We start from the raw sequence: 27,062 nt of genomic DNA, 5'->3' as shown, positions 1-27,062 counted from the left end.
TGTAAAAGAGTGAAATTACAGCATTCTCTAACACCATATACAAAAATAAACTCAAAATGGATTAAAGACCTAACTATAAGCCCAGATACTATAAAACTCCTAGAGGAAAATGTAGGCAGGACACTCTTTGATATAAATTGCAGCAATATTTTTTTGGACCTGTCTCCTAGAGTAATGGAAACAAAAGCAAAAATAAACAGATGAGACCTAGTTAAACTTGAAAGCTTTTGCACAGCAAAGGATATCATAAACAAAATGAAAAGACAACCTACGAAATGGGAGAAAATATTTGCAAATGATGTGGCTGACAAGGGATTAATTTCCAAACTAAACAAACAGTTCATACAGCTCAATATCAAAAAACCAAACAACCCAAACAAAAAATGGGCAAAAGACTTTTAATAGACATTTCTCCAAAGAAGACATACAGATGGCCAACAGGCACATGAAAAGATGCTCAACATTGCTAATTACTAGAAAAAAACAAATCAAAATGATAATACGGTACCACCTCACACTGGTCAGAATGGCCATCATCAAAAAGTCTACAAATGATAAATTCTGGAGAGGGTGTGGATCAAAGAGAACCCTCCTACGCTGTTGGTGGGAATGTAAATTGGTGCAGCCACTATGCAAAATAGTATGGAGGTTCCTTAAAAAACTAAAAATGGAGTTGCCATATGATCCAACAATCCCACTCCTGGGCATATATATGGAAAAGACAAAAACTCTAATTCGAAAAGATACATACACCCCAAGGTTCATAGCAGCACTATTCACAATAGCCAAGACATGGAAGCAATTTAAGTGTCCATCAACAGATGAATGGACAAAGAAGATGTGGTACATATATACAGTGGAATACTACTCAGCTGTAAAAAAAGAAAGAATGCCATTTGGAGCAACATGGATGGACTTAGAGATTATCATACTAAGTGAAGTAAGTCAGACAGAGAAAGACAAATACCATATGATATCACTTATATGTGGAATCTAGAATATGATACAAATAAACTTATTTACAAAACAGAAATAGACTCACAGACATAGAAAACAAATTTATGGTTACCAAAGGGGAAAGGGGTAGGGAGGGATAAACTGGGAATTTGGGATTAGCAGATATACACTACTATATACAAAACAGATAAACAACAAGGACCTACTGTATAGCACAGGGAACTATATTCAATATCTTGTAATAACCCATAATGGAAAAAAATCTGAAAAAGAATATATATATATATATATATGCATATAACTGAATCACTTTGCTGTACACCTGAAACATTGTAAATCAACTATACTTCAATAAAAAGTAAATAAAATAAAATACAATACTTGGGAAAAAAGAAATTGCTTTCTATATACTTCTTTTCTGTAACCCGAGGGGAGGGGCAAAAGACAGCTTGGGGATCTGGGTTTCAGTCTCCTGAAATTCTCTTAAATGTCTGGGCTCACTCAATCCAGCTCTGGATGCATCCTCTAGCTCATACCAGTGACCCTGAGAGATGACATCCCCCAGCAGGCTTGTCTGCCTCTGTTGGGATCTCCCAGTGATACCTGGGGCTGCAAATCTTGAGGATTTTTGTTTTCCTTGTCTTACCCCAGGACTGCCTGCTCACTTAATCTGTACGTCTCCGCATTGGAAGGAGTTTTGCTGAGCTAGATCTTTCTTCTGTCTTCTTAGCCATGACTTTTTCAACTTTATGACTTGAGGCTTTATTCCTTTCCTCATTTGGCTGCTGCTGGTGAATTTTTGACTTTTTATTTGTGTTTTTTTCCCCTAACTTTCCCTCAGCCAAAGAAAAGTGACTTTATCATGTTTTATATGATTGATGAAAAGCAATATAGAAATATATCAAATGAGTCCCCAGTAAGCTCACTTCCTCTGCCCCAGACAGTTCTTGTTACCAGTCATTAATAATTTTGATATATGGACTACCAGACTGTCTAAATGTACAAATATGGGTTGGGTTTTTCAAGTTTTAATTTCTTTTTACAAAAGGATCATACTGTATACATGTTAAGTGAAAAAAATGAGACAGAATTTTAAAAACTCAAGAACACAGATAATATGGAAAATGGGCAAAAGATTTGAACATTTTACCAAAGACAATATACAGATGTCAAATAAACACATGAAAAGATGCTCAACATCATTAGTCATAAGGGAAATGCAAATTAAAATCATTATACGATGCTACTGTGTACCCACTAGAATGGCTAAAATTATAAAAGACTGACTATACCAGTTTTTTTTAATTTAAATTTTTTATTGAAGTATAGTCAATTTACAATCTTGTGCTAATTTTTGCTGTATAGCAAAGTGACTCAGTTATGCACATATATACATTATTTTCAAATATTTTTTTCTGTTATGAATTATCCCAGGAGATTGGATATAGTTCCCTGTGCTATACGGTAGGACCTTGTTATCCATTCTAAAAGTAATAGTTTGCATCTATTAACCCCAAACTCCCTGTCCATCCCTCTCTCTCCTCCTATCCCCCTTGGCAACCACAAGTCTGTTCTCTATGTCTGTGAGTCTATTTCTGTTTTGTAGCTAGGTTCATTTGTACCATAGTTTAGATTCCACATATAAGTGATATCATATGATACTTGTCTTTCTCTTTCTGACTTCACTTAGTAAGATAATCTCTAGCTGCATCTATGTTGCTGCCAATGGCATTATTTCATTCTTTTTTATGGCTGAGTAGTATTCCATTGTATGTGTGTACCATATCTTCTTTATCCATTTATCTGTCGATGGACATTTAGGTTGTTTCTATGTCTTGGTTATTGTGAACAGTGCTGCTTTGAACACAGGGTTGCATGTATCTTTTTGAATTATAGTTTTGTCTGGGTATATGCCCAGGAGTGGGATTGCTAGATCATATGGTAACTCTACTTGTAGTTTTCCGAGGAACCTCCATACTGTTTTGCATAGTGGCTGCACCAATTTACATTACCACCAACAGTGTAGGAGGATTCCCTTTTCCCCACACCCTCTCCAGCGTTTGTTACTTGTAGACTTTTTGGTGATGGCCAGTGTGAGGTGGTACCTCATTATAGTTTTGATTTGCATTTCTCTAATTAGTGATGTTGAGCATCTTTTCATGTGCCTGTTGGCCATCTGCATGTCTTCTTTGGAGAAATGTCTGTTAAAGTCTTCTGCCCATTTTTCAATTGGGTTGTTTGTTTTTTTGTTGTTGAGTTGTATGAGCTGTTTGTATATTGTGGAGATTAAGCCCTCGTCGGTTGCATCATTTGCAAATATTTTCTCCCATTCTGTAGGTTGTCTTTTCGTTTTGTTTATGGTTTCATTTGCTGTGCAAAAGCTTTTAAGTTTCATTAGGTCCCATTTGTTTATTTTTGTTTTTATGTCTATTGCCTTGGGAGACTGACCTAAGAAAATATTACTACAGTTTATGTCTGAGAATGTTTTGCTTAGGTTCTCTTCTAGTTTTATGGTGTCATGTCTTTTTTTTTTTTTAAATGTGATGATCCATTTTATTTATTTATTTATTTATTTATTTATTTATTTATTTATTTATTTATTTTTGGCTGTGTTGGGTCTTCGTTTCTGTGCAAGGGCTTTCTCTAGTTACGGCAAGTGGGGGCCACTCTTCATCGTGGTACGCGGGCCTCTCATTATCGCGGCCTCTCTTGTTGTGGAGCACAAGCTCCAGACGCGCAGGCTCAGCAATTGTGGCTCACGGGCTTAGTTGCTCCGTGTCATGTGGGATCTTCCCAGACCAGGGCTCGAACCCGTGTCCCCTGCATTAGCAGGCAGACTCTCAACCACTGCGCCACCAGGGAAGCCCGGTGTCATGTCTTATATTTAAGTCTTTAAGCCATTTTGAGTTTATTTTTGTGCATGGTGTGAAGGTGTGTTCTAACTTCATTGATTTATATGCAACTGTCCAACTTTCCCAGCACCACTTGCTAAAGAGACTGTCTTTTTACTATTTTAGATTCTTGCCTCCTTTGTCAAAGATTGACTGTAGGTGTGTAGGTTTATTTCTTGGCTGTCTATTCTGTTCCATTGATCCATATGTCTCTTTTTGTACCAATACCACTCTGTTTTGATTACTGTAGCTTTGTAGTATTTTCTGAAGTCTGCAAGAGTTATGTCACCTGCAGGCAGGTGTTTTTTTTTTCCCTCAGAATTACTTTGACAGTTCTGGGTCTTTTATGGTTCCATGTAAATTTTTGGATTATTTGTTCTAGTTCTGTGAAAAATGTCATGGGTAATTTGATAGGGATCACATTAAATCTGTGGATTGCTTTGGGTAGTATTGCCATTTCAACAATATTAAATCTTCCAATCCAAGAGCATGGGGTATCTTTCCATTTCTTTGAATCCTCTTTAATTTCCTTTATTAATGTTTTATAGTTCTCAGCATATAAGTCTTTCATCTCCTTGGTCAGGTTTATTCATAGGTATTTTTTTTTTGGTGCAATTCTAGAAGGTATTTTTTTTTTTTTACATTCTCTTTCTGATATTTCATTGTCAGTGTAAAGATGCAGTCGATTCTGGGTGTCAATCTTGTATCCTGCTACTTTGCTGAACTCATTTATTAGATCTAATAGTTTTTGTGTGGAGTCCTTAGGGTTTTCTATGTATAGTATCATGTCATCTGCATATAGTGACAATTTTTCCTCTTCCCTTCCAATATGGATACCTTTTATCTCTTTTTCTTGTCTGTGGCTAGGACTTCCAGTACTATGTTGAATAGAGGAGGTGAGAGTGGGCATACTTGTCTTGTTCCAGAGTTGAGCACGAAGGCTTTCAGCTTTTCACCATTGAGTATTACAATGGCTGTGGGTTTGTCATAAATGGCTTTTATTATGTTGAGGTATGTTCCCTCTATACCCATTTTGGTAAGAGTTTTTATCATCAATGGATGTTGAATTTTGGCTTTCTCTGCATCTACTGAGAGGATCATGTGGTTTTTGACTTTTCTTTTGTTTATGTGGTGTATTACATTGATTGTTTTGCATATGTTGAGCCATCCTTGTGAACTTGGGATGAATCCCACTGGTTGTGGCATATGATCTTTTTTAATGTGTTGTTGGATTCGGTTTGCTAATATTTTGTTGAGAAGTTTTGCATCTATATTCATCAAAGGTATTGGCCTATAATTTTCTTTTTTTCATGGTATCTTTGTCTGGTTTTGGTATCAGGGTGATGCTGGCTTCACAGAATGTCTTTGGGAGTGATCACTCCTCTTCAATCTTTTGGAAAAGTTTGAGAAGGATCAGTATAAGTTCTTCTTTGTGTGTTTGCTGGAATTCGCCTGTGAAGCGATCTGGTTCTGGACTTTTGTTTGTAGGGAGTTTTTTTTTTTTAACATCTTTATTGGAGTATAATTGCTTTACAATGGTGTGTTAGTTTCTGCTTTATAACAAAGTGAATCAGCTATACATATACATATATCCCCATATCTCCTCCCTCTTGCGTCTCCCTCCCACCGTCCCTATCCCACCCCTCTAGGTGTTCACAAAGCACCGAGCTCATCTCCCTGTGCTATGTGGCTGCTTCCCACTAGTTATCGGTTTTACATTTGGTAGTGTATATATGTCCATGCCACTCTATCACTTCGTCCCAGCTTACTCTTCCCCCTCCCCGTGTCCTCAAGTCCATTCTCTACATCTGCGTCTTTATTCCTGTCCTGCCCCTAGGTTCTTCAGAACCATTTTTTTTTAGATTCCATATATATGTGTTAGCATACGGTATTTGTTTTTCTCTTTCTGACTTACTTCACTCTGTATGACAGACTCTAGGTCCATCCACCTCACTACAAATAACTCAACTTCATTTCTTTTTATGGCTGAGTAATATTCCATTTTACATATGTGCCACATTTTCTTTATCCATTCATCTGTCGGTGGACACTTTAGGTTGCTTCCATGTCCTGGCTCTTGTAAATAGAATTGCAATGAACATTGTGATACATGACTCTTTTTGAATTATGGTTTTCTCGGGGTATATGCCAAGTAGTGGGATTGCTGGGTCATATGGTAATTCTATTTTTAGTTTTTTAAGGAACCTCCATACTGTTTTCCATAGTGGCTGTATCAATTTACATTACTACCAGCAGTGCAAGAGAGTTCCCTTTCCTCCACACCCTCTCCAGCATTTATTGTTTGTAGATTGTTTGATGATGGCCATTCTGACTGGTGTGAGGTGATACCTCATTGTAGTTTTGATTTGCATTTCTCTAACGATAAGTGATGTTGAGCATTCTTTCATGTGTATGTTGGTAATCTGTATATCTTCTTTGGAGAAATGTCTATTTAGGTCTTCCACCCATTTTTGGATTGGGTTGTTTGTGTTTTTGATATTGAGTTGCATGAGCTGCTTGTAAATTTTGGAGATTAATCCTTTGTCAGTTGCTTCATTTGCAAATATTTTCTCCCATTCTGAGGGTTGTCTTTTCGTCTTGTTTATGGTTTCCTTTGCTGTGCAAAAGCTTTTAAGTTTCATTAGGTCCCATTTGTTTATTTTTGTTTTTCTCTAGGAGGTGGGTCAAAAAGGATCTTGCTGTGATTTATGTCATAGAGTGTTCTGCCTATGTTTTCCTCTAAGAGTTTTATAGTGTCTGGCCTTACATTTAGGTCTTTAATCCATTTTGAGTTTATTTTTATGTATGGTGTTAGGGAGTGTTTTAATTTCATTCTTTTACTTGTAGCTGTCCAGTTTTCCCAGCACCACTTATTGAAGAGGCTGTCTTTTCTCCATTGTATATTCCTGCCTCCTTTATCAAAGATAAGGTGACCATATGTGCGTGGGTTTATCTCTGGGCTTTCTATCCTGTTCCATTGATCTATATTTCTGTCTTTGTGCCAGTACTGTACTTTCTTGATTACTGTAGCTTTGTAGTATAGTCTGAAGTCAGGGAGCCTGATTCCTCCAGCTCCGTTTTTCTTTCTCAAGATTGCTTTGGCTATTTGGGGTCTTTTGTGTTTCCATACAAATTGTGAAAACTTTTGTTCTAGTTCTGTGAAAAATGCCAGTGGTAGTTTAATAGGGATTGCACTGAATCTGTAGATTGCTTTGGGTAGTATAGTCATTTTCACAATGTTGTTTCTTCCAGTCCAGGAACATGGTATATCACCCCATGTGTTTGTGTCATCTTTTATTTCTTTCATCAGTGTCTTAATAGTTTTCTGCATACAGATCTTTTGTCTCCTTAGGTAGGTTTATGCCTAGGCATTTTATTCTTTTTGTTGCAGTGGTAAATGGGAGTGTTTCCTTAATTTCTCTTTCAGATTATTTATCATTAGTGTATAGGAATGCAAGAGACTTCTGTTCATTAATTTTGTATCCTGCTACTTTACCAAATTCATTGATTAGCTCTAGTAGTTTTCTGGTAGCATCTTTAGGATTCTATGTATACTATCCTGTCATCTGCAAACAGTGACAGCTTTACTTCTTCTTTTCTGATTTGGATTCCTTTTCGTTCTTCTTCTTCTCTGATTCCTGTGGCTAAAACTTCCAAAACTATGTTGAATAATAGTGGTGAGAGTGGACAACCTTGTCTTGTTCCTGATCTTAGAGGAAATGGTTTCAGTTTTTCACCATTGAGAACGATCTTGGCTGTGGGTTTGTCATATATAGCCTTTATTATGTTGAGGTAAGTTCCCTTGATGCCTACTTTCTGGAGGGTTTTTATCATAAGTGGGTGTTGAATTTTGTTGAAAGCTTTTCCTGCATCTATTGAGATGATCATATGGTTTTTCTCCTTCAGTTTGTTAGTGTGGCTTATCACATAGTTTGATTTGCGTATATTGAAGAATCCTTGCATTCCTGGAATAAACCCCACTTGATCTTGGTGTATGATCCTTTTAATGTTCTGTTGGATTCTGTTTGCTAGGATTTTGTTGCGGATTTTTGCTTCTATGTTCATCAGTGATATGGGCCTGTAGTTTTCTTTCTTTGTGACATATTTTTCTGGTTTTGGTATCAGGGTGATGGTGGCCTCGTAGAATGAGCTTGGGAGTGTTCCTCCCTCTGCTATATTTGGGAAGAGTTTGAGAAGGATAGGTGTTAGCTCTTCTCTAAATGTTTGATAGAATTCGCCTGTGAAACCGTCTGGTCCTGGGCTTTTGTTTATTGGAAGATTTTTAATCACAGTTTCAATTTCAGTGCCTGTGATTGTTCTGTTTATATTTTCCATTTCTTCCTGGTTCAGTCTCAGAAGGTCGTGCTTTTCTAAGAATGTGTCCATTTCTTCCAGGTTGTACATTTTATTGGCATATAGTTGCTTGTAGTAATCTCTCATGGTCCTTTGCATTTCTGCAGTGTCAGTTGTTATTTCTCCTTTTTCATTTCTAATTCTGTTGATTTGAGTCCTCTCCCTTTTTTCTTGATGAGTCTGGCTAATGGGCTAACTTTGGGTTTTTTTTGTTTTTCTCTAATTGCTTTAGGTGTAAGGTCAGGTTGTTTATTTGAGATGTTTCTTGTTTCTTGAAGTAGGATTGTATTGCTATAAACTTCCCTCTTACAACAGCTTTTGCTGCATCCCATAGGTTTTGGGTCATCGTGTTTCCATTGTCATTTGTGTCTAGGTATTTTTTGATTTCCTCTTTGATTTCTCCAGTGATCTCTTGGTTATTAAGTAGTGTGTTGTTTAGCCTCCATGTGTTTGTATTTCTTACAGATTTTTTCCTGTAATTGATATCTAGTCTCGTAGCGTTGTGGTCGGAAAAGATACTTGATACGATTTCAATTTTCTTAAATTTACCAAGGCGTGATTTGTGACCCAAGATATGATCTATCCTGGAGAATGTTCCATGAGCACTTGAGAAGAATGTGTATTCTGTTGTTTTTGGATGGACTGTCCTATAAATATCAATTAAGTCCATCTTGTTTAATGTATCATTTAAAGCTTGTGTTTCCTTATTTATTTTGATTTTGGATGATCTGTCCATTGGTGAAAGTGGGGTGTTAAAGTCCCCTACTATGATTGTGTTACTGTCACTTTCCCCTTTTATGGTTGTTTGCATTTGCCTTATGTATTGAGGTGCTCCTATGTTGGGTGCATAAATATTTACAATTGTTATATCTTCTTCTTGGATTGATCCCTTGATCATTATGTAGTGTTCTTCTTTGTCTCTTGTAATAGTCTTTGTTTTAAAGTCTATTTTGTCTGATATGAGAATTGCTACTCCAGCTTTCTTTTGATTTCCATTTGCATGGAATATCTTTTTCCATCCCCTCACTTTCATTCTGTATGTGTCTCTAGGTCTGAAGTGGGTCTCCTGTAGACAGCATATATACGGGTCTTGTTTTTGTATCCATTCAGCCAATCTATGTCTTTTGGTTGGAGCATTTAATCCATTTACATTTAAGGTAATTATCGATATGTATGTTCCTATTACCATTTTCTTAATTGTTTTGGGTTTGTTTCTGTAGGTCTTTTCCTTCTCTTGTGTTTCCTGCCTAAAGAAGTTCCTTTAGCGTTTGTTGTAAAGCCGGTTTGGTGGTGCTAAATTCTCTTAGCTTTTGCTTGTCTCTAAAGGTTTTAATTTCTCCATTGAATCTGAATGAGATCCTTGCTGGGTAGAGTAATGTTGGTTGTAGGTTTTTCTCTTTCATTACTTTAAATATGTCCTGCCACTCCCTTCTGGCTTGCAGATTTTCTGGTGAAAGATCAGCTCTTAACCTTATGGGGATTCCCTTGTATGTTATTTGTTGTTTTCCTCTTGCTGCTTTTAATATTTTTTCTTTGTATTGAATTTTTGATAGTTTGATTAATATGTGTCTTGGCGTGTTTCTTGGATTTATCCTGAATGGGACTCTCTGCGCTTCCTGGACTTGACTGACTATTTCTTTTCCCATATTCGGGAAGTTTTCAACTATAATCTCTCCAGATATTTTCCCAGTCCCTTTCTTTTTCTATTCTTCTTCTGGGACCCCTATAATTTGAATGTTGGTGCATTTAATGTTGTCTCAGAGGTCTCTGAGAGTGTCCTGAATTCTTTTCATTCTTTTTTCTTTATTCTGCTCTGCAGTAGTTATTTCCACTATTTTATCTTCCAGGTCACCTATCCGTTCTTCTGCCTCAGTTATTCTGCTATTGATTCCTTCAAGAGAATTTTAAATTTCATTTATTGTGTTGTTCCTCATTGTTTGTTTGGTCTTTAATTTTTGTAGGTCTTTGTTTGGTCTGGTGTGTTTTTACCTTGCTCCTTCATCTGCTGTGTGTTTCTCTGTCTTCTCATTTTGCTTAACTTATTGTGTTTGGGGTCTCCTATTTGCAGGCTGCAGGTTCGTAGTTCCTGTTGCTTTTGGTTTCTGCCCCCAGTGGGTAAGGTTGGTTCATTGGGGTGTGTAGGGTTCCTGGTGGAGGGGAGTGGTGCCTGTGTTCTGGTGGATGAGACTGGATCTTGTCTTTCTGGTGTGCAGGAGTGCATCCGGTGGTGTGTTTTGGGGTGTCTTTGACCTTATAGTGATTTTAGGCAGCCTCTCTGCTAATGGGTGGGGTTGTGTTACTGTCTTGCTAGTTGTTTGGCATAGGCTGTCCAGCACTGTAGCTTGCTGGTCGTTGAGTGGAGCTGTGTCTTAGTGTTGAGGTGGAGATCTCTGGGAAAGCTTTTGCCGTTTGATATTACATGGAGCTGGGAGGTCTCTGGTGGACCAATGCCCTGAACTCGGCTCTCCCACCTCAGAGGCACAGGCCCGACACCTGGCTGGAGCACCAAGACCCTGTCAGCCACACGGCTCAGAAGAAAAGGGAGAAAGAAAGAAAGAAAGGAAGAAAAAATAATAAGATAAAATAAAGTTATTAAAATAAAAAAATATGAAAAACTAAAAAGTAGTAAAAAAATAGAAATGAAAGAAAGAAGAGAGCAACCAAAACAAAAAAGAAATCCACCAATGATAAGAACCACTAAAAACTATACTAAGAAAAAAAAAAAAAGAAATGGACAGAACCCTAGGACAAATGGTAAAAGCAAAGCTATACAGAAAAAATCACACAAGGAAGCATACACATGCACACTCACAAAAAGAGAAAATGGAAAAAAGAATATTTATCTATATATATAAAAAAAGAGGAAGAGAGCAGTCAAATCAATAAACAAATCTACCAGTGATAATATACTCTAAATACTAAACTATGATCAACATAAAACCAGAAACAAATTAGATGCAGAAAGCAAACCCCAAGTCTGCAGTTGCTCCCAAAGTCCACCACCTCAATTTTGGGATGATTCGTTGTCTATTCAGGTATTCCAGAGTTGCAGGGTACATCAAGTTGATTGTGGATATTTAATCCGCTGTTCCTGAGGCTGCTGGGAGAAATTTCCCCTTCTCCTCTTTGTTTGCACAGCTCCTGGGGTTCAGCTTTGGATTTGGCCCTGCCTCTGCATGTAGGTCACCTGAGGGCGTCTGCTGTTTGCTCAGACAGGACGGGGTTAAAGGAGCAGCTGGTTAGGGGGCTCTGGCTCACTCAGGCTGGGGGGAGGGAGGGGTATGGAATGTGGGGCAAGCCTGCGGCAGCAGAGGCCACCATGACATTGCAGCAGCCTGAGGCACGCCGTGTGTTCTCTGTAGGGAGTTTTTTAAAATTACAGATTCTATTTCACTTCTAGTGATCAGTCTGGTGGGCTTTATGTTTCTAGAAAGTTGTCTGTTTCTTCTAGGTTGTCAAATTTGTTGTCATAAAATTATTCATATTATTCTCTTATGGTTTTTTTTTGTATTTCTGCAGTATCAGTTGAGATTTCTCCTTTTTCATTTGTTATTTTATTTGGGTTCTCTCTCTTTTCTTCTTGGTGAGCCTGGCTAGAGGTTTGTCAATTTTGTTTACCCTTTCAAAGAACCAGCTCTTGGTTTTATTTACTTTTTCTATTGTCTTTTAAAATCTCTATTTTGTTTATTTCCTCCCTGATCTTTATTACTTCCTTCCTTCTGCTGACTTCAGGTTTTGTTTGTTCTCTTTTTTCTAATTCCTTTAGGTGGTATGTTAGGTTGTTTATTTGAGATTTTTCTTGCTTTTTTAGGAAGACCTGTATTGCTCTGAACTTCCCTCTAAGAACTGCTATTGCTGCATCCCATAGATTTTGTATGGCTGTGTTTTCATTTGTTGTTTTCTCAAAGTATTTTTTAATTTCCATTTTGATTTCCTCGTTGACCCATTGGTTTTTTAGTAGCATGTTGCTTAGTCTCCGTGTAATCATTTTTCTGTCATTTCTTTTCCTGTGGTTTATTTCTAGTTTCATGCCATTGTGGTCAGAGAAGATTCTTGAAATAATTTCTATACTCTTAAATTTGTTGAGGTTAGTTTTGTGCCCTAGTATGTGGTCAATCCTAGACAATGTTCCATGTGCAGTTGAAAAGAATGTGTATTCTGTTTTTTTTTAGATGTAATATCCTGAAAATATCAATTAAGTCTAACTGTTCTATTGTATCATTTAGGATCTCTCTTGCCTTACTGATTTTTTGTCTAGAAGATCTGCCCATTGATGTGAGTGTGGTGTTAAAGTTTCCTACTGTTACTATATTCCCATCAGTTTCTCCCTTGATGTCTGTTAGTGTTTGTTTTATGTGTTTGGGTTCTCCTATATTAGGTGCATATATGTTGATAAGTGTAAAATTCTCTTGTATTGATCCTTTTACCATTATATAGTGTCCTTCTTTATCTTTCTTTATGGCCTTTGCTTTAAAGTCTATTTTGTCTGATATGAGTATTGCAACTCCTGCTTTCTTGTCATTTCCATTTACATGAAATAACTTTTTCCATCCCCTCAGTTTCAGTCTGTGTGTGTCCTTTGCTCTAAGGTGGGTCTCTTGTAGGCAGCATATTGTAGGCTCTTGTTTTTTTGTATCCAGGCTGCCACTCTATGTCTTTTTTTTAAATTAATTAATTTATTTATTTTTGGCTGTGTTGGGTCTTTGTTTCTGCGCGAGGGCTTTCTCTAGTTGCGGCGAGCGGGGGCCACTCTTCATCGCGGTGTGTGGGCCTCTCACTATCGCGGGCTCTCTTGTTGCGGAGCACAGGCTCCAGATGCGCAGGCTCAGTAGTTGTGGCTCACGGGCCCAGTTGCTCCGCGGCATGTGGGATCTTACCAGACCAGGGCTCGAACCCATGTCCTCTGCATTGGCAGGCAGATTCTCAACCACTGCGCCACCAGGGAAACCCCACTCTATGTCTTTTGATTGGAGCATTCAGTCCATTGACATTTTAGGTAATTACTGATGCATATGTATTTATTGCCATTTTAAACCTTGTTTTCCAGTTGATTCTATGTTTCTTCTTTGTTCCTTTCTTTTTCTTTTTGTGGCTTGATAATTTCCTTTTATTTTATGCTTGTGGTCTCTTCTTTTTGTTTTTTGTGAATCTGTTGTATATTTTTGATTTGTGGTTGCCCTGTTTTTCAAGTATGTTAACCTCTACCTATATCTGCTTGCTTTTGACTGATAGACATATAGGCTCAAACACATTCTAAAAAAAAAATAATCTACATTTTCTTACTCTCCTTCCCCACATTTTATGATTTTGATGTCCTCTTTTACATCTTCGTGTTTATTCTTTTTCTGTTCCTTGTGTTTATCATCGCTTTCACAAATAGGTTTTTTTTTTCTGTTTTTGATCTGTATACTGGCTAATTTTAGTGATTTACTTTCCAACTGTGATTTCCTCCTTCCTATATCTTCTTGCTTCTTTTCAATTTAGAGAAGACCTTTCAATATTTCTTTTCGGATAGCTTTAGTATTGCTGTATTCTTTTAGTTTTTGCTTGTCTGAGAAATTCTTTATTTCTCCTCCCATTCTAAATGATAATCTTGCTGGGTAGAGCATTCTAGGTTGCAGATTTTTCTCTTTCAAGACTTTGAATATATTTTGCCACTCCCTTCTGTCCTGCAGCATTTCTGTAGAGAAATCAGCTGATAGCCTTATGGGGGTTCTCTTGTAATTAACTCTATTTTTCTCTTGCTGCCTTTAGAATCCTCTCTTTAACTTTTTCCATTTTATTTTAATATGTCTTAGTGTAGGTCTGTTTGGGATCATCTTGTTTGGGACCCTCTGTGCTTCTTGTATCTGGATATCTGTTTCGTTCTTAGGTTTGGGAAGTTTTCAGCCATAATTTCTTCAAATACATTTCCTTTCTTTTTTCCTTTAAATTTATTTATTTATTTATTTTTGGCTGCATTGGGTCTTCGTTGCTGCACACTGGCTTTCTCTAGTTGCGGTGAGCGGGGCTACTCTTCGTTGCGGTGCATGGGATTCTCACTGCGGTGGCTTCTCTTGTTGCGGAGCGTGGGCTCTAGGTGTGTGGGCTTCAGTAGTTGTGGCATGCAGGCTCAGTAGTTGTGGTGCACGGGCTTAGTTGCTCCACGGCATGTGGGATCTTCCAAGACCAGGGCTCGAACCTGTGTCCCCTGCATTGGCAGGCGGATTCTTAACCACTGCGCCACCAGGGAAGTCCCCTTCAAATACATTTTCAATCCCCTTTTCTCTTTCTTCTCCTTCTGGAATCCCCATTATGCATAGATTGGCACGCTTTATATTATCCCATAGGTCTCTTATATTGCTTTCACTTTTTTTCTTTTTCATTTGGCTTTCTGCCTGCTGTTTTGATTGGGTAATTTTCATTATTCTATCTTCCAGATCACTTATTCTTTCTTCTGCATTATTCATTCTGCTGTTCATTGCCTTTAGCTCAGCTTTTGTCTCGGCAAATGAATTTTCTAATTTTTCTTGGTTCCTTCTTATAGTTTCTTGTTCCTTTTTATAGTAATCTGCATTTCTGTCAATAGCCTTTCTTAATTCCTTTAGTATTTTCATTATCTCCTGTTTGAAATCCATGTCTATTAAACTGAAGTGGTCTGTTTCATTGTTTGTTCTTTCAGGACAATTTTCTTGGTCTTTTAACTGGGAGTGGTTCCTCTGCTTCTTCATTTTGCTTATATTTCTCTTACCCTGTGAGTTTAGGAGAAACAGTTATCTAATGTAGTCTTGGAGGGCTATTTATATGCAGGAGTGTTCCTGCGTAGGTCGTTTGGGTTTAATTTTTTTTTGGCGTGAGGGCTGTTTTTGGTTTGGTTGCTTGCCATCTCTTTCCTCAGCGTGTGTTGGCGGTGCATGCTCCAGGGGAGACGGCAGGGGTGGGGGAGCAGAGGTTGGTGACTGGTCACAGCACCCTCGGCAGTGGCGGGTCTTGCGCACTCCCAGGGAAGTGGGGGCAGTGGCTGGCGCCTGGTCACGGGATCCTTGGTGGCAGTGGACTGCACACCTTCCTGGGGAGGCAGGGGCAGCGGTTGGCACTCAATCTTGGGATCCTTGATGGTGGCAGCAGTCTGTGCCCATCTCTGGGGTCTGAGATGGCAGTGGTGGCTCACGCCCACCCTTGGAGCTTGTGTAGGCAGTGCCTTGCTCCTTGAGAGTGTGTGCTCGGAGAAAGAAGCTCCTATGGTGAGCTCACTCCTCTCCTAGCACACCCCCCAACAATGGCGCCTTGCCTCTCCTGCGGGCCCAGGCTTATTCCTGTATTCCCTTGATTGTGGCGCACCACACCTTAGCCCCCTCAGGCTGTCTCCATGCAGCCAACCCCAGTCCTCTCCCTGGATATGACCTCCGAAGCCCGAGGCTCAGCACCCAGCCCCCACCTGCCCCAGCGGCTGAGCGTCTCAGGCTGGGTAGTGCCAGATGGCGGCACTGACCTTCTGTGCAGGTCTTTCTCCACTTTGCCCTCCATAAACCAGTTGTTTCACTCTCCTCCGAGGCTCCGAAGCTCACCATCTGTCCTGGCTTGATCTCCCCACCAGTGAGGGGACTTACCAGTGTGTGGAGACCTTTCCTCTTTTGCAGCTCCTTCCCAGGGGCACAGGTCCCATCCCTATTCCTTTCTTTCTTTTTTTTCTTTTGTCCTACCCTGTTACGTAGAGATTTTCTTGCCCTTTTGGAAGTCTGAGGTCTTCTGCCAGTGTTCAGTAGATGTTCTGTGAGAATCGTTCCACATGTAGATGTATTTTTGATGTATTTGTGGGAGGAGGTGAGCTCCACTTCCTGCTCCTCCGCCATCTTGATCCAATCCCCTGACCATACCAATTTTTGACAAGGATATAGAGCAACTGGAATTCTCATACAGTGCTGGTAGGAATGTACAATGGTGCAGCCACTTTGAAAAACAGTTTAGTAGTGTCTTAAGTTAAATGTGCACCTACCTGTGAGTCAGCCTTTAAATTTCTAGGTATTCACTCAAGAGAAGCAAAAGAATATGTTGTAGAAGATATACAGATTGCCAACAAACACATGAAAGAATGCTCAACATCATTAATTGTTAGAGAAATGCAAATCAAAACTACAATGAGATATCACCTCACACCAGTCAGAATGGCCATCATCAAAAAATCTACAAACAATAAATGCTGGAGAGGGTGTGGAGGAAAGGGAACCCTCCTGCACTGTTGGTGGGAATGTAAATTGATACAGCCACTATGGAGAACAGTATAGGGGTTCCTTAAAAAACTAAAAATAGAACTACCATACGACCCAGCCATCCCACTACTGGGCATATACCCTGAGAAAACCATAAATCAAAAAGAGTCATGTACCACAATGTTCATTGCAGCTCTACTTACAATAGCCAGGACATGGAAGCAACCTAAGTGTCCATCGACAGATGAATGGATAAAGAAGATGTGGCACATATATACAATGGAATATTACTCAGCCATAAAAAGAAATGAGATTGAGTTATTTGTAGTGAGGTGGATGGGCCTAGAGTCTGTCATACAGAGTGAAGTAAGTCAGAAAGAGAAAAACAAATACCGTATGCTAACACATATATATGGAATCTAAAAAAAAAAGGTTTTGAAGAACCTAGGGGCAGGACAGGAATAAAGACACAGATGTAGAGAATGGACTTGAGGACACAGGGAGGGGGAAGGGTAAGCTGGGACAAAGTGAGAGAGCGGCATGGACATATATACACTACCAAATGTAAAACCGATAGCTAGTGGGAAGCAGCCGCATAGCACAGGGAGATGAGCTCGGTGCTTTGTGACCACCTAGAGGGGTGGGATAGGGAGGGTGGGAGGGAGACACAGGAGGGGAGGGTATATGGGGATATAAGTATATGTAAAGCTGATTCACTTTGTTATAAAGCAGAAACTCACACACCATTGTAAAGCAATTATACTCCAGTAAAGGTGTTAAAAAAACGTATTAGAAAAAAAATAAAAGAATATGTCCATACAAAGACTTGTACATGAATGTTCATAGTGGCTTTATTGGTGATCACCAAAACCTAGAGACAACCCCAGTGTCTATCAACAGGTGAAGGGATAAACTGTGCTTTGTTTATACAGTGGAATACTACTCAGCAGTGGAAAGGAATGGACCACTGATACATGCAACAACATGGATGAATCTCAAAATAATCACGCTGAGTGAAAGAAGCCAAACAAAAAAGAGGACATACTGTATGATTCTGTTTATGTAGAATTCTAGAAAAAGCAAGCTAAATTTCAGTGACAGCAGATCAGCACTTACTTGGAGATGGGGTGAGGAGGGAGAGATGGATTATGAAGGGGCACAAGGAAACTTTGGGGAGTGATAGATATGTTCGATAGCTTAACTGTGGTGATGGTTTCACCAATGTATACATATGTCAAAACTCATCAAACTGCACACTTAAACATGTGCAATTTATTTATGTCAGTTATAACTCAAGGTGCAAATGGGAAAAAATGACAGAAAAATACAACATTGACATCTTTCCATGTCAGCACCAAGGGTTTGCCTCATTCTTTTTGGTCTCTGTATGATGTTTCATTGTATGTATGTACTATGATTTTATCCACACAGCCTTGGGTGGGTGACTCATCTGTTTTAGGTGATGAGGCCCCCCTTTTTCCTTTGCGGATAAGGATGGCTTTTATTTCCTGAACCTGATTAACACATCTGGCATCATTGGTCAGAATGTAATTTCTGAAGCCCATTGCTTCTGGCTGTCTATGATCTCTTGTCTCATTGGGCTCAGAAGACTCTTATTTATCCTAAACATGGAAACAGATTAAGTGGCCATAAATGATCTTTTCCATAAAATTATGGAGCCTCAGAGATAATCTAATTCAACCCCCTTATTTTTACAGAAAAGAAAGCAGGATAAGTGATTTACCTGAGATCATACAGATAGTTAGAGCCCAGGACTCCCGTCTCTTAGTCTATTTTTCTACTGCACAGATGTCAAGTAATTGCTTTTTTGCCCTACGGTGGTTTGTATCAGCTTTGGATCAGTACGTATTAATCTTTAGGAAAAAATACAAGCAGAAAACACTCTCCATGGGCCATTATTAAACTACCTCTCTAGAGGAATGGTTCTGCTTTAGGTTCTTTATTCTTTGTAGCAAATGGGGAAAAAAATGGTTCTAAAATAAAAATGCAATCAAACTCCCTGCTGTGTCTTCACCTATAAAGCTAATGCATCTCTCAAGAAATGACCGCTATTTCACCTCTGGCATGCCTTAGGATTTCAACCCCAGCTGTCTGTTTTCATAAAGCTATCTCAGACATCATGTTATGTTAACTTGGAAAGTTTAGTCTCTACTGCCTAAGACGTTATACATTTTGGTTACTTCATTCTTTGCTCATTTGTTATTAGTTCCTTCATTTGTTTGACAAATGTCTATGAATGCCTACTATTTTCCAGGCACTGTTTTAGGCAGTGGGATACACTGGTGAAGACAACAATGTCCCTTGCTTGAGGAGCTTAAATTTGGGAGTGGGGGGCACAGACAATAAGGGAATAATCAAGTAAATATATTGTATATCAGATGTTGACAAGTGCTATGGAGAAAAATGAAGTAGATTAAAGGGAGGGAGTGTCAGGAAAGCATATGTGTATATAAGCTGTTTTATCTAGGCCAGCAGGGGAAAAGTCTTAATAATAAGATGACATTTGAGAGAAGACAGGAAGCAAAGAGGCACAAACCCTTAGAGTATCTGGGGGAAAGAGATACTTTCTAGGCAGAGAAAGCAGCAGGTATAAAGACCCTAAGGTGAGTTTGTAGTTGGCACGTGTGAGTCATCTGGAACTGGTGAGCAAGTGGGGATGGTAGGGGATAAAGACAGAGGTGAGGTGAGAAGCAGATCATGTAAGATATTGTTGGCACTTGTAAGGACTCTGTCTTTTACTCCGAGTGAGAAGGAGGGCTCTGAGTGACAGGATATTATTTTTTCTTTTTTTAAATTGGGGTAAAATTTACATAACATGAGATTAATCATTTTAACAGTTTTAAAGTATACAATTCAGTAACCTAATACTTTCAGAATGTTGTGCAACCATCACCACTGTCTAATTTCAGAACATTTTCATCACTCCAAAAAGAAGCCCCGTGCCCATTAAGCAGTCAGTCTCCATTTCCCTCAGCCCCTAATCTGCTTTCTGTCTCTATGGATTTGCCTATTCTGGACATTTCCTGTAAATGGAATCATACAGAATGTGGCCATTTGTGTTTGGCATTTTACTTAGCACAATATTTTCAAGGTTCATCCATGTTGTAGCATGTGTCAGAACTTCATTCCTTTTTATTATCAATAATATTTCATTATATGGCTGTACCACATTTCCTTTATCTGTTCATCTGTTGATGGACATTTGGACTATTTCCACCTGTTAGCTATTGTGAATAATGCTGCTATGAACATTTGTGTACAAGTTTTTGTGTGGACACGTGTTTTCAGTTCTCTTGGGTAGATACCTATGAGTGGAATTGCTGGGTTGTGTGGTAATTCTGTATTGGGGATATATATATATATATATATATATATATATATATATATATAATTGATTGATGGATGTTTGGCTGCATCGCGAGGCTTGCAGGATCTTAGTTCCCTGACCAGGGATTGAACCCAAGCCCCCGGCAGTGGAAGCGCAGAGTCCTAACCACTGGACCACCAGGGAATTCCCTGGATTTATATTTTAAAAACTCATTTTGGCTGCTGTGTTGAGGATAGATTGTATGAGGACAAGGGCAGAAGTAGGGAGTTCAGTTAAGAGGCTACTGCAACCATCCAGGAGCTAGGTGATGGTGGTTTAGACCAGAGTAATGGCAGTGGAGGGGGAGAGAACTTGTCATATTCTAGATATACTTTGAAGATAGAGCCAAGAGGATTTGCTAACACATTGGATATGTATTTTGAGAGAACGAGCGGAGTCAAGGGTGATTCTTAAGATTTTTGACCTGAGAAATGAAAGGACAGAGTTGCCATTTGATGAAATTGAGGGAAGAGCAGGTTTGGGGGAGGATTAGGGCTTTAGTTTTGGACTTGCTGTGTTTGAGACATCCCAGCAGAGATGTCAAGTAGGATGTTGGAAATAGAAGTCTGGCGTTTGAGTAAGAGAGAAATTTGGGAATTGTTAGTTTATAGAGCATATTTAAAGCCATGAGACTAGATGAGATCATTTAGGGATAATTCTAGATAGTGAAGAGAAGCAGCCCAAGGAATAAGTCTGGACACAATCCAAAGATTAGAGGTCTAGGAGGTGAGGAGAGACCAACAAAGGAGATTGAGAAGGAGCAGCCAGTGAGGTCAGAGGACCAGGAGAGTATGGTATCCTGGAGGCCAAGTGAAATTACTTGAGACACTTCAGGAAGAATGATTTTTTTTTCCTTTTCTTGTTCTCACAAATTCCTTGTGGTAAGGGGTCCAGGAATTGTGTCCTTCCCTTTAGAGATGAGGACTGCTGTTTTGAGTGCCCAGGGTCATCCTTCATTAAGCTGAAAAGGAATTTGGGTCTTCTGAATAATATCTTCAAAGCATACTGCTTATTTATGTATACACTTTATGCCCCACTGAGGGCATTTAGTCAAAAATTCAGTCAAAAAATAATTGAGTGCCCACTCTATGCTTGTCTTTCTTCTAGGCATTGGGAGTGCAGCAGTGAACAAAATATGTGGTCAGTGATCTCCTGGAACTTACTCTAATGGAGGAGAAAGACATTAAACAAATCATTTGTTTAAATTATTGAACAAATTAAATAATTTATATAAAAGACATAAAAAGTTACGCATATGATGACTGCTACCAAGGCATCAGGGTGCTTTAGGAGCATATAGGAAGGTTACTAATCCAGACTTGGGGTGGGGGCATGGTCAGAGAGATCTGCAGGAACTGACATATAAGGAGAGACCAGAAGAAGCAATAGATTTTGCCAGAAGTTTCAAGTAAACAAGAAAAATGGCCATTGTGGCCATCCCAGGCAGAGAAAAGAGGGAAGAAGAAGAGCGTTGGCACATTCAGGGAACCAAAAGAGCTTCATCATTCTGGAATGTAAAGTATAAGGAGAGGTGGAGGGTGAAAGATGAGTCTGCAGACGTGAGCAGGGGTCAACTCATAAGGATCTTCTTGCCATGCTAAGGAGTTTGAACTCAATCCCAAGAGCAATGGGGAACCACTGGGCAGTTTTAAAAGCATACTCGGCTCTTAGAAAGATCACTTAGGCTACCATTGTGAAAGGTTGGAAGGAAGCCTGCCTCCCGGCAAGAGAGCCCACTTCCTTTATGTGTTGGCTCTTGGTTTTTATTCTAGTGTGCCATTTGAAGTCCCCAAGCTGAAAAGTGGAAAGAGTGCTCTGGAGGCTGAGAGTGAGAGTCTGGATAGCTACATGGCTGACTCGGATAGCACGTCCAGGTGAGATGCCCCCAGTCCCTGCTGCTCTGCTCAGCCGAGCTCCCATTTTGTTCTCTAGCGCCAGGGTGCGGGAATCCGCTGCCTTCAGTGTTCCTGACTTCTGTCCTCGGCAAGGCGAATGAAGTATTTTCTCTGACGTTGCCGCAGGTCTTCCAGTAGCACTTCTACTGTTGGCTCTGAGCACAGCCTTCTGGAGCATGTGAACTTCCACAGGCTGCACCTTGGAGGAGTCTTCCTGGACCAGCAGCAACGGATGCTGCTATCCCTTAGGCATGGGGGTGTGAGCGGTTTGTGTTTGTACAGAGTTGCTTATCTAATCGTCTGCATTCCTTCAAAGTAAATCAGATGTGAAGTTTACCTTCTGGATTTGGTTACTGCAGTGGCCTCAAGCCAGTGGCTCTCTTTCCATAGAGCTTGGGTCCCTAGACAGAAGGGGAAGGGGAGAAGGTGATTTTATTATAGCTTCTGTATCTGCCTCCAGGAGAGACTCTCTGGATAAATCTGGCCTCTTTCCAGAATGGAAGAAGATGTCTACCCCCAAATCTCAAGTAGAAAAGGTAAGCTTTATTTATTGGTTGGTCTATCTCTGTCTCTCTTTTGTCTGTCTTTGTCTATGTATGTCTCTCTCTCTTTCTTTTCCCTTCCTCAGGAAGAATTTAAATCAAGAGTTCAAACAAACAAATTTTAGTTCAGATTCCCTTGGGAGCGTTTTCTAAGGTTTTGGTTGAAACATGTGAGAAAATAGGTTTCGTACAATTTCCTAGGATTAAATTAAAGTCCTAAGATTAAATTAATCTTTCCTTTAAGTTTGTCATAGTTTAGTGAAAATCTGAGCCTTCTTCCTTACTCCACTCTTCCACCTACTCAACTGTCTTTTTCCATTTCCTTGCCCTCATCTCTTCCTAGGAAGCTCAGCCTGGGGGTCAAAATGTAGTATCTGTGGATGAGGGTGAAATGATATTCAAGAAGAACACCAGAAAAATCCTCAGGCCTTCAGGTAGCTGGTTTCCCTTCATGGCCTTTTGAGATTGAAGTTCTGAGTACTTGGTGGGTTATTCGTACGGAGAAGAGTAGGTTTCTTTTGATTTGGTTTTCGGCCTTCCACTCAGAGTACACTAAATCTGTGATTGATCTTCGCCCGGAAGATGTGGGGCATGAAAGTGGCTCCTTGGGAGACAGAAGCAAATCTGTCCCAGGTCTCAGTGTGGATATGGTAAGTACCCTTGTATTTCACTTGGTCACTATATGAAATTTTATATATCTAAAGTTGACTTTACTGCCTGATACTCTCAATTCACCTGTTTAATTCTTTAGGAAAAGGTAACATGAATCTTGATTTCCCTCTCAATTTCTAAAGTAAATCTGGTTGCTGAATTGCTTAAAGAAAAAGACTATCTTTCACTGTCTCTTTTATTTTCTAAACATTGCTTGATATATGGTTGGGGGCTCAAATAAATACTTATCTTGAATATAATGTAAAGAGATGGCTGGGTTGGGGCAGTCAAATGAGAAAGAGATATTCTTATCTTATTATTTTGTGATTTGAGAAGGGTAGTTGGAATATAGTTTGGAAGCCTGAAATGGGGAAACATAAAGATAAGTATGTACGTGTGCATATGACACCTCAGAGCTTATCAACAATTATGGCCCCTACTAAAGGAAGGATATTCGTCTTTGAACTTTTTCTTATTTTTATTAACTCTGAATCTATATTTATTTTTCAAGGAAGAGGAAGAGGAAGAAGAAGACATTGACCACCTGGTGAAGTTGCATCGTCAGAAGCTAGCCAGAAGCAGCATGCGAAGTGGCTCTTCCATGGTAAGTTCTATTAGTTCTGTGGCTATGGACATGTTGGGATACCAGGAAGGATGGAAGTGCCTCCCTAGAGCAGGATCAGGACCTGGGGAAGTTCTCCTAGTCACTCTTTCTAGGTAAGTGAGATGCATTTGTTTGTTCCTTTCCTCAGTTTAGACCATAGTTGCTTAGTGCAGTTAGGTGGCTTTCTCAGCCTCTGCCCTGGAGATTCTTACATCAGGTAGTTAGAGCTAGAGATGTTCATCATAGCTTTGTGAACAGTAACCCATAACTTCTCCCTTAAAAAGGTACCCAGGCCATGAAGTGAACAAGATCAGGTTTCTTCATCAGAGCACGTACCAAGTCTCACATTCAAGGGCAGTGAGTGCCATGAGAAGGGCCTTGGCAGGGTTAATTGGCATCAGGATATGATTGAGGAACAACAGCATCAATCAGAATCATGAAGTTAAAGGGACATTTAAGAATCAGGGCCTAGTTCTGTCATAAGTGTGAAGATTGATGTTTAGGGGAAACAGAATCAGAAAGCAGGGTGATTAGATGGTCCCACTCACACATAGGAAGAGAACGGTGGGCTTGCAGAGTCAATTATTACCTGAGAGGAAGGTATCTTTTCACCTCTGTTGGGGTTTTCCCCCCAATTCTGATGCAATCACTTTTCTCTATAGGTCTTGAGAGACATAAGGTGGATAAAAGAAACCCACAGATAATTAAGGCCCCTTGTTTTAATTAGTAACTGATCCCTTCTAGCCAGCATTGTAGCATATATAACATACACCAAAATCGGACTGAGCTGCGTCTTGCCTCTACTCCTTGCCCACCTTCTGGGGCAGTTGAAAATTAACAATAAAATGTGTAAAAAGAGGGGAGAAGAGCAGCTCGGAGCCTAGGTGAGCCATGAGCTGATTGATGAACCTGAGCAGTTGTGCGTGTGCTCTTAGCTGTCTCTTATACTCTGGGTACAAGACGACTGGCAGTACTGGCTGGTTGGTTGCAGGGGGCTTTTGTTTTCTTCAGTGACTATGGCTTTCTCAGGGAAAATGTTAGCAGTGTGGCAGAGGGAGTGTGCCTTCGCCAGATGTTTGTGGGTGCTTTATCTTTTTTTGTTTGGTTGGTTTTTTGTTTTGTTTTTTGCCACGCCACACGGCATATAGGATCTTAGTTCTCCCACCAGGGATTGAACCCGTGCCCTCTGCATTGAAAGCACGGAGTCTTAACCACTGGACCACCAGGGAAGTCCCTGTTTGTTTTTTTCTTCCAGTTTTACGGAGATATAACTGACATACAGCACTGTATAAGTTTAAGGTATACAGCATAATGATGTGACTTACATATGTCATGAAAAGTTTACTGCAGTAAGTTTAGTGAACATCCATCATCTTATATAGATACAAAATTAAAGAAATAGAAAAAAAAATTTTTCCTTGTGATGAGGACTCTTAGTATTTAGTCTCTTAACAACTTTCATATATAACACACAGCAGTGATAATTATGTTTATCATGTTACACATTATATCCCTAGTACTTATTTATCCTATAACTGGAAGTTCATACCTTTTGACCGCTTTCATACAATTCCTTCTCCCCTGACCCCTTGCCTCTTATAACCACAAATCTGATCTCTTTTTCTGAGTTTTGTTTGTTTGTGTTTGAAGTATAATTGACCTACAACACTATGTTAGTTCCTGTTACACAACATAATGATTCGATATTTCTGTAAATTTCAAAACGATCACCATGGTAAGTCTAGTTACCATCTGCCATGTGGGTGCTTTATCTTCAGAGTACGATTGGCAGCATGATGAGCATTTATAGCGAAGCTGGCGATTTCGGGAACATCTTTGTGACTGGCAAGATTGCCTTTTCCCTGAAGTATGAGCAGCAAACACAGACTCTGGTCATTCACGTGAAGGAGTGCCACCATCTGGCCTATGCTGACGAAGCCAAGAAGCGCTCGAACCCGTGAGTGCTTCTGGACCCTGCGCGGTGCTTGGAGATGATCAGACCCCAGCATCTCTCTGGGCACCCTTGAACCGAGGCTCTCACTTCCTGGGCAGACAGGGAGGTGTGATTGAGAGTAGTTAGGGGAGATGTGGGAAAGGGACCAGGATTGGGAAAATGCAAGAATGGCAGGTCTAAGAGGGCTCGATGTGACATTTTCATTTCATCATGGCATATGTATATGGAGAGGAAGAAAGTAAGGAATGGGCTTCCAAAAAGACAGCAAATTACTTAGTATTCTCCTTGGTTTTTAGATACGTGAAGACTTATCTTCTGCCTGACAAATCCCGCCAAGGAAAAAGAAAAACCAGCATCAAGCGGGACACCATTAATCCGCTATATGATGAGATCCTCAAAGTAAGTATCTAGAGCCCGAGAGGGTATGAGAATTTGTTCTGTCTTGTGTGCTAAGCTGTAGCTATTCCTCTGCTACGTGGGTGGTCGACATGGTTTTCAGTGGCCATGTCTGTGTTTGAGGATATACTATGGGCATCTCTTCACGTCCTGACCTCCCAGAGAAGAGAACAAAGCTGATCTGACTTGCTTGGATTATTGTGAAGTTGGAGGTCCACATGGCCACAAATCTCATTTTAAAGAGTCATTTGCGATCAGGAGTCTCCCTGGCAGTTCTTTTTGAATATTCCAGTGTTCTCTCACCCACTGAAGGAAAAATTCATATTCCAGGTCCTCCGATGGAATATGGTAGGTTTTTGTGAAACGGGGTAAGTGGAGGCTTTGAGGGAGGAAACTCAAAGTGCTTAGGGACTAAAGTGATTTGATATTCAGGACTATGGACTTTGAGTATGGTTGCTCAGATTTTGGAGTAATCTTTTTCTGAGGAATTACCGTGAACTAATCATCTTGGGCCTCTCCTTTCCTTTCACAGTATGAGATCCCAGAATCTCTCCTGGCCCAGAGGACTTTGCAGTTCTCGGTTTGGCATCATGGTCGTTTTGGCAGAAACACTTTCCTTGGAGAGGCAGAGGTCCAGATGGATTCCTGGAAGCTTGATAAAAAACTGGATCATTGCCTCCCTTTACACGGAAAGGTAGTCTGCTTTAACAACTCCTTACAGAGTTTGGATCTGAGGTAGAATTGCCTGCAGTGACTTCTGCTGGGACAGTTTTGAATGCAGTCTGTGGAGTTCTAGCGCACCCTGCTGGGGTTACTGAGTTTAACAGTAATTTCAGTTGCACTTGGATGGCAAGTGTGAGTAATCTCTTCTGTGTAGGCCAGACGAAGATGAAGCCATGGTTTTCCTTTGAAGTCTTTCATATGTGTGCCAAGCTTTGCCTCCTGATCTTCCAGAGTCTGGGCGTATCCTAACATCCTAACTTGTGCCTCTTCTCCAAGCTAACTTTTTGGGTGTATCCTAATCTGCACTGGTTTTCCAAACTACCCTTTTCACTAAAGAAGTGGGAAGTAAAGCAATTCACGGAGTTCCAATTGCTGTGCTCTTGGTCACACAAGCCAGGGACAGTTTTACTTTGGAGATGGCATCTCGGTGAGAGTGTGGCAGTGTGCATAATAGTACCTGGGATCTGAGTGGAGACCTGAATTTGAATCCAGGCCCTGTGATTTACCAGCTAGGTAAAT

At 39.9% G+C, this 27,062-nt stretch overlaps 1 protein-coding gene across 4 annotated transcripts in view; it reads left to right on the top strand.

Annotated features, from left to right (window-relative positions):
* Nucleotides 1–27,062, top strand: part of SYTL4 (synaptotagmin like 4) — a 157,821-nt gene that overhangs the window by 120,408 nt on the left and 10,351 nt on the right. For 3 of the 4 annotated variants that reach the window (XM_082447597.1, XM_082447596.1, XM_082447595.1), the window contains 8 exons: nt 21,551–21,652; nt 22,134–22,209; nt 22,559–22,649; nt 22,762–22,865; nt 23,378–23,470; nt 25,249–25,427; nt 25,721–25,823; nt 26,353–26,514. In XM_082447597.1, the coding sequence (XP_082303723.1) occupies nt 21,551–21,652; nt 22,134–22,209; nt 22,559–22,649; nt 22,762–22,865; nt 23,378–23,470; nt 25,249–25,427; nt 25,721–25,823; nt 26,353–26,514 (910 nt within the window). The remainder of the gene's footprint in view (nt 1–21,550; nt 21,653–22,133; nt 22,210–22,558; nt 22,650–22,761; nt 22,866–23,377; nt 23,471–25,248; nt 25,428–25,720; nt 25,824–26,352; nt 26,515–27,062) is intronic. The other variant, XM_082447598.1, reaches the window with a different exon arrangement.

Source organism: Balaenoptera physalus, assembly GCF_965194825.1.
Source record: "Balaenoptera physalus genome assembly, chromosome: X".
NCBI classification, from domain to species: Eukaryota; Metazoa; Chordata; class Mammalia; order Artiodactyla; family Balaenopteridae; genus Balaenoptera; species Balaenoptera physalus.
The sequence above is the reverse complement of the archived record's forward strand: the minus strand, read 5'-3'. Positions and strand labels throughout refer to the sequence as shown.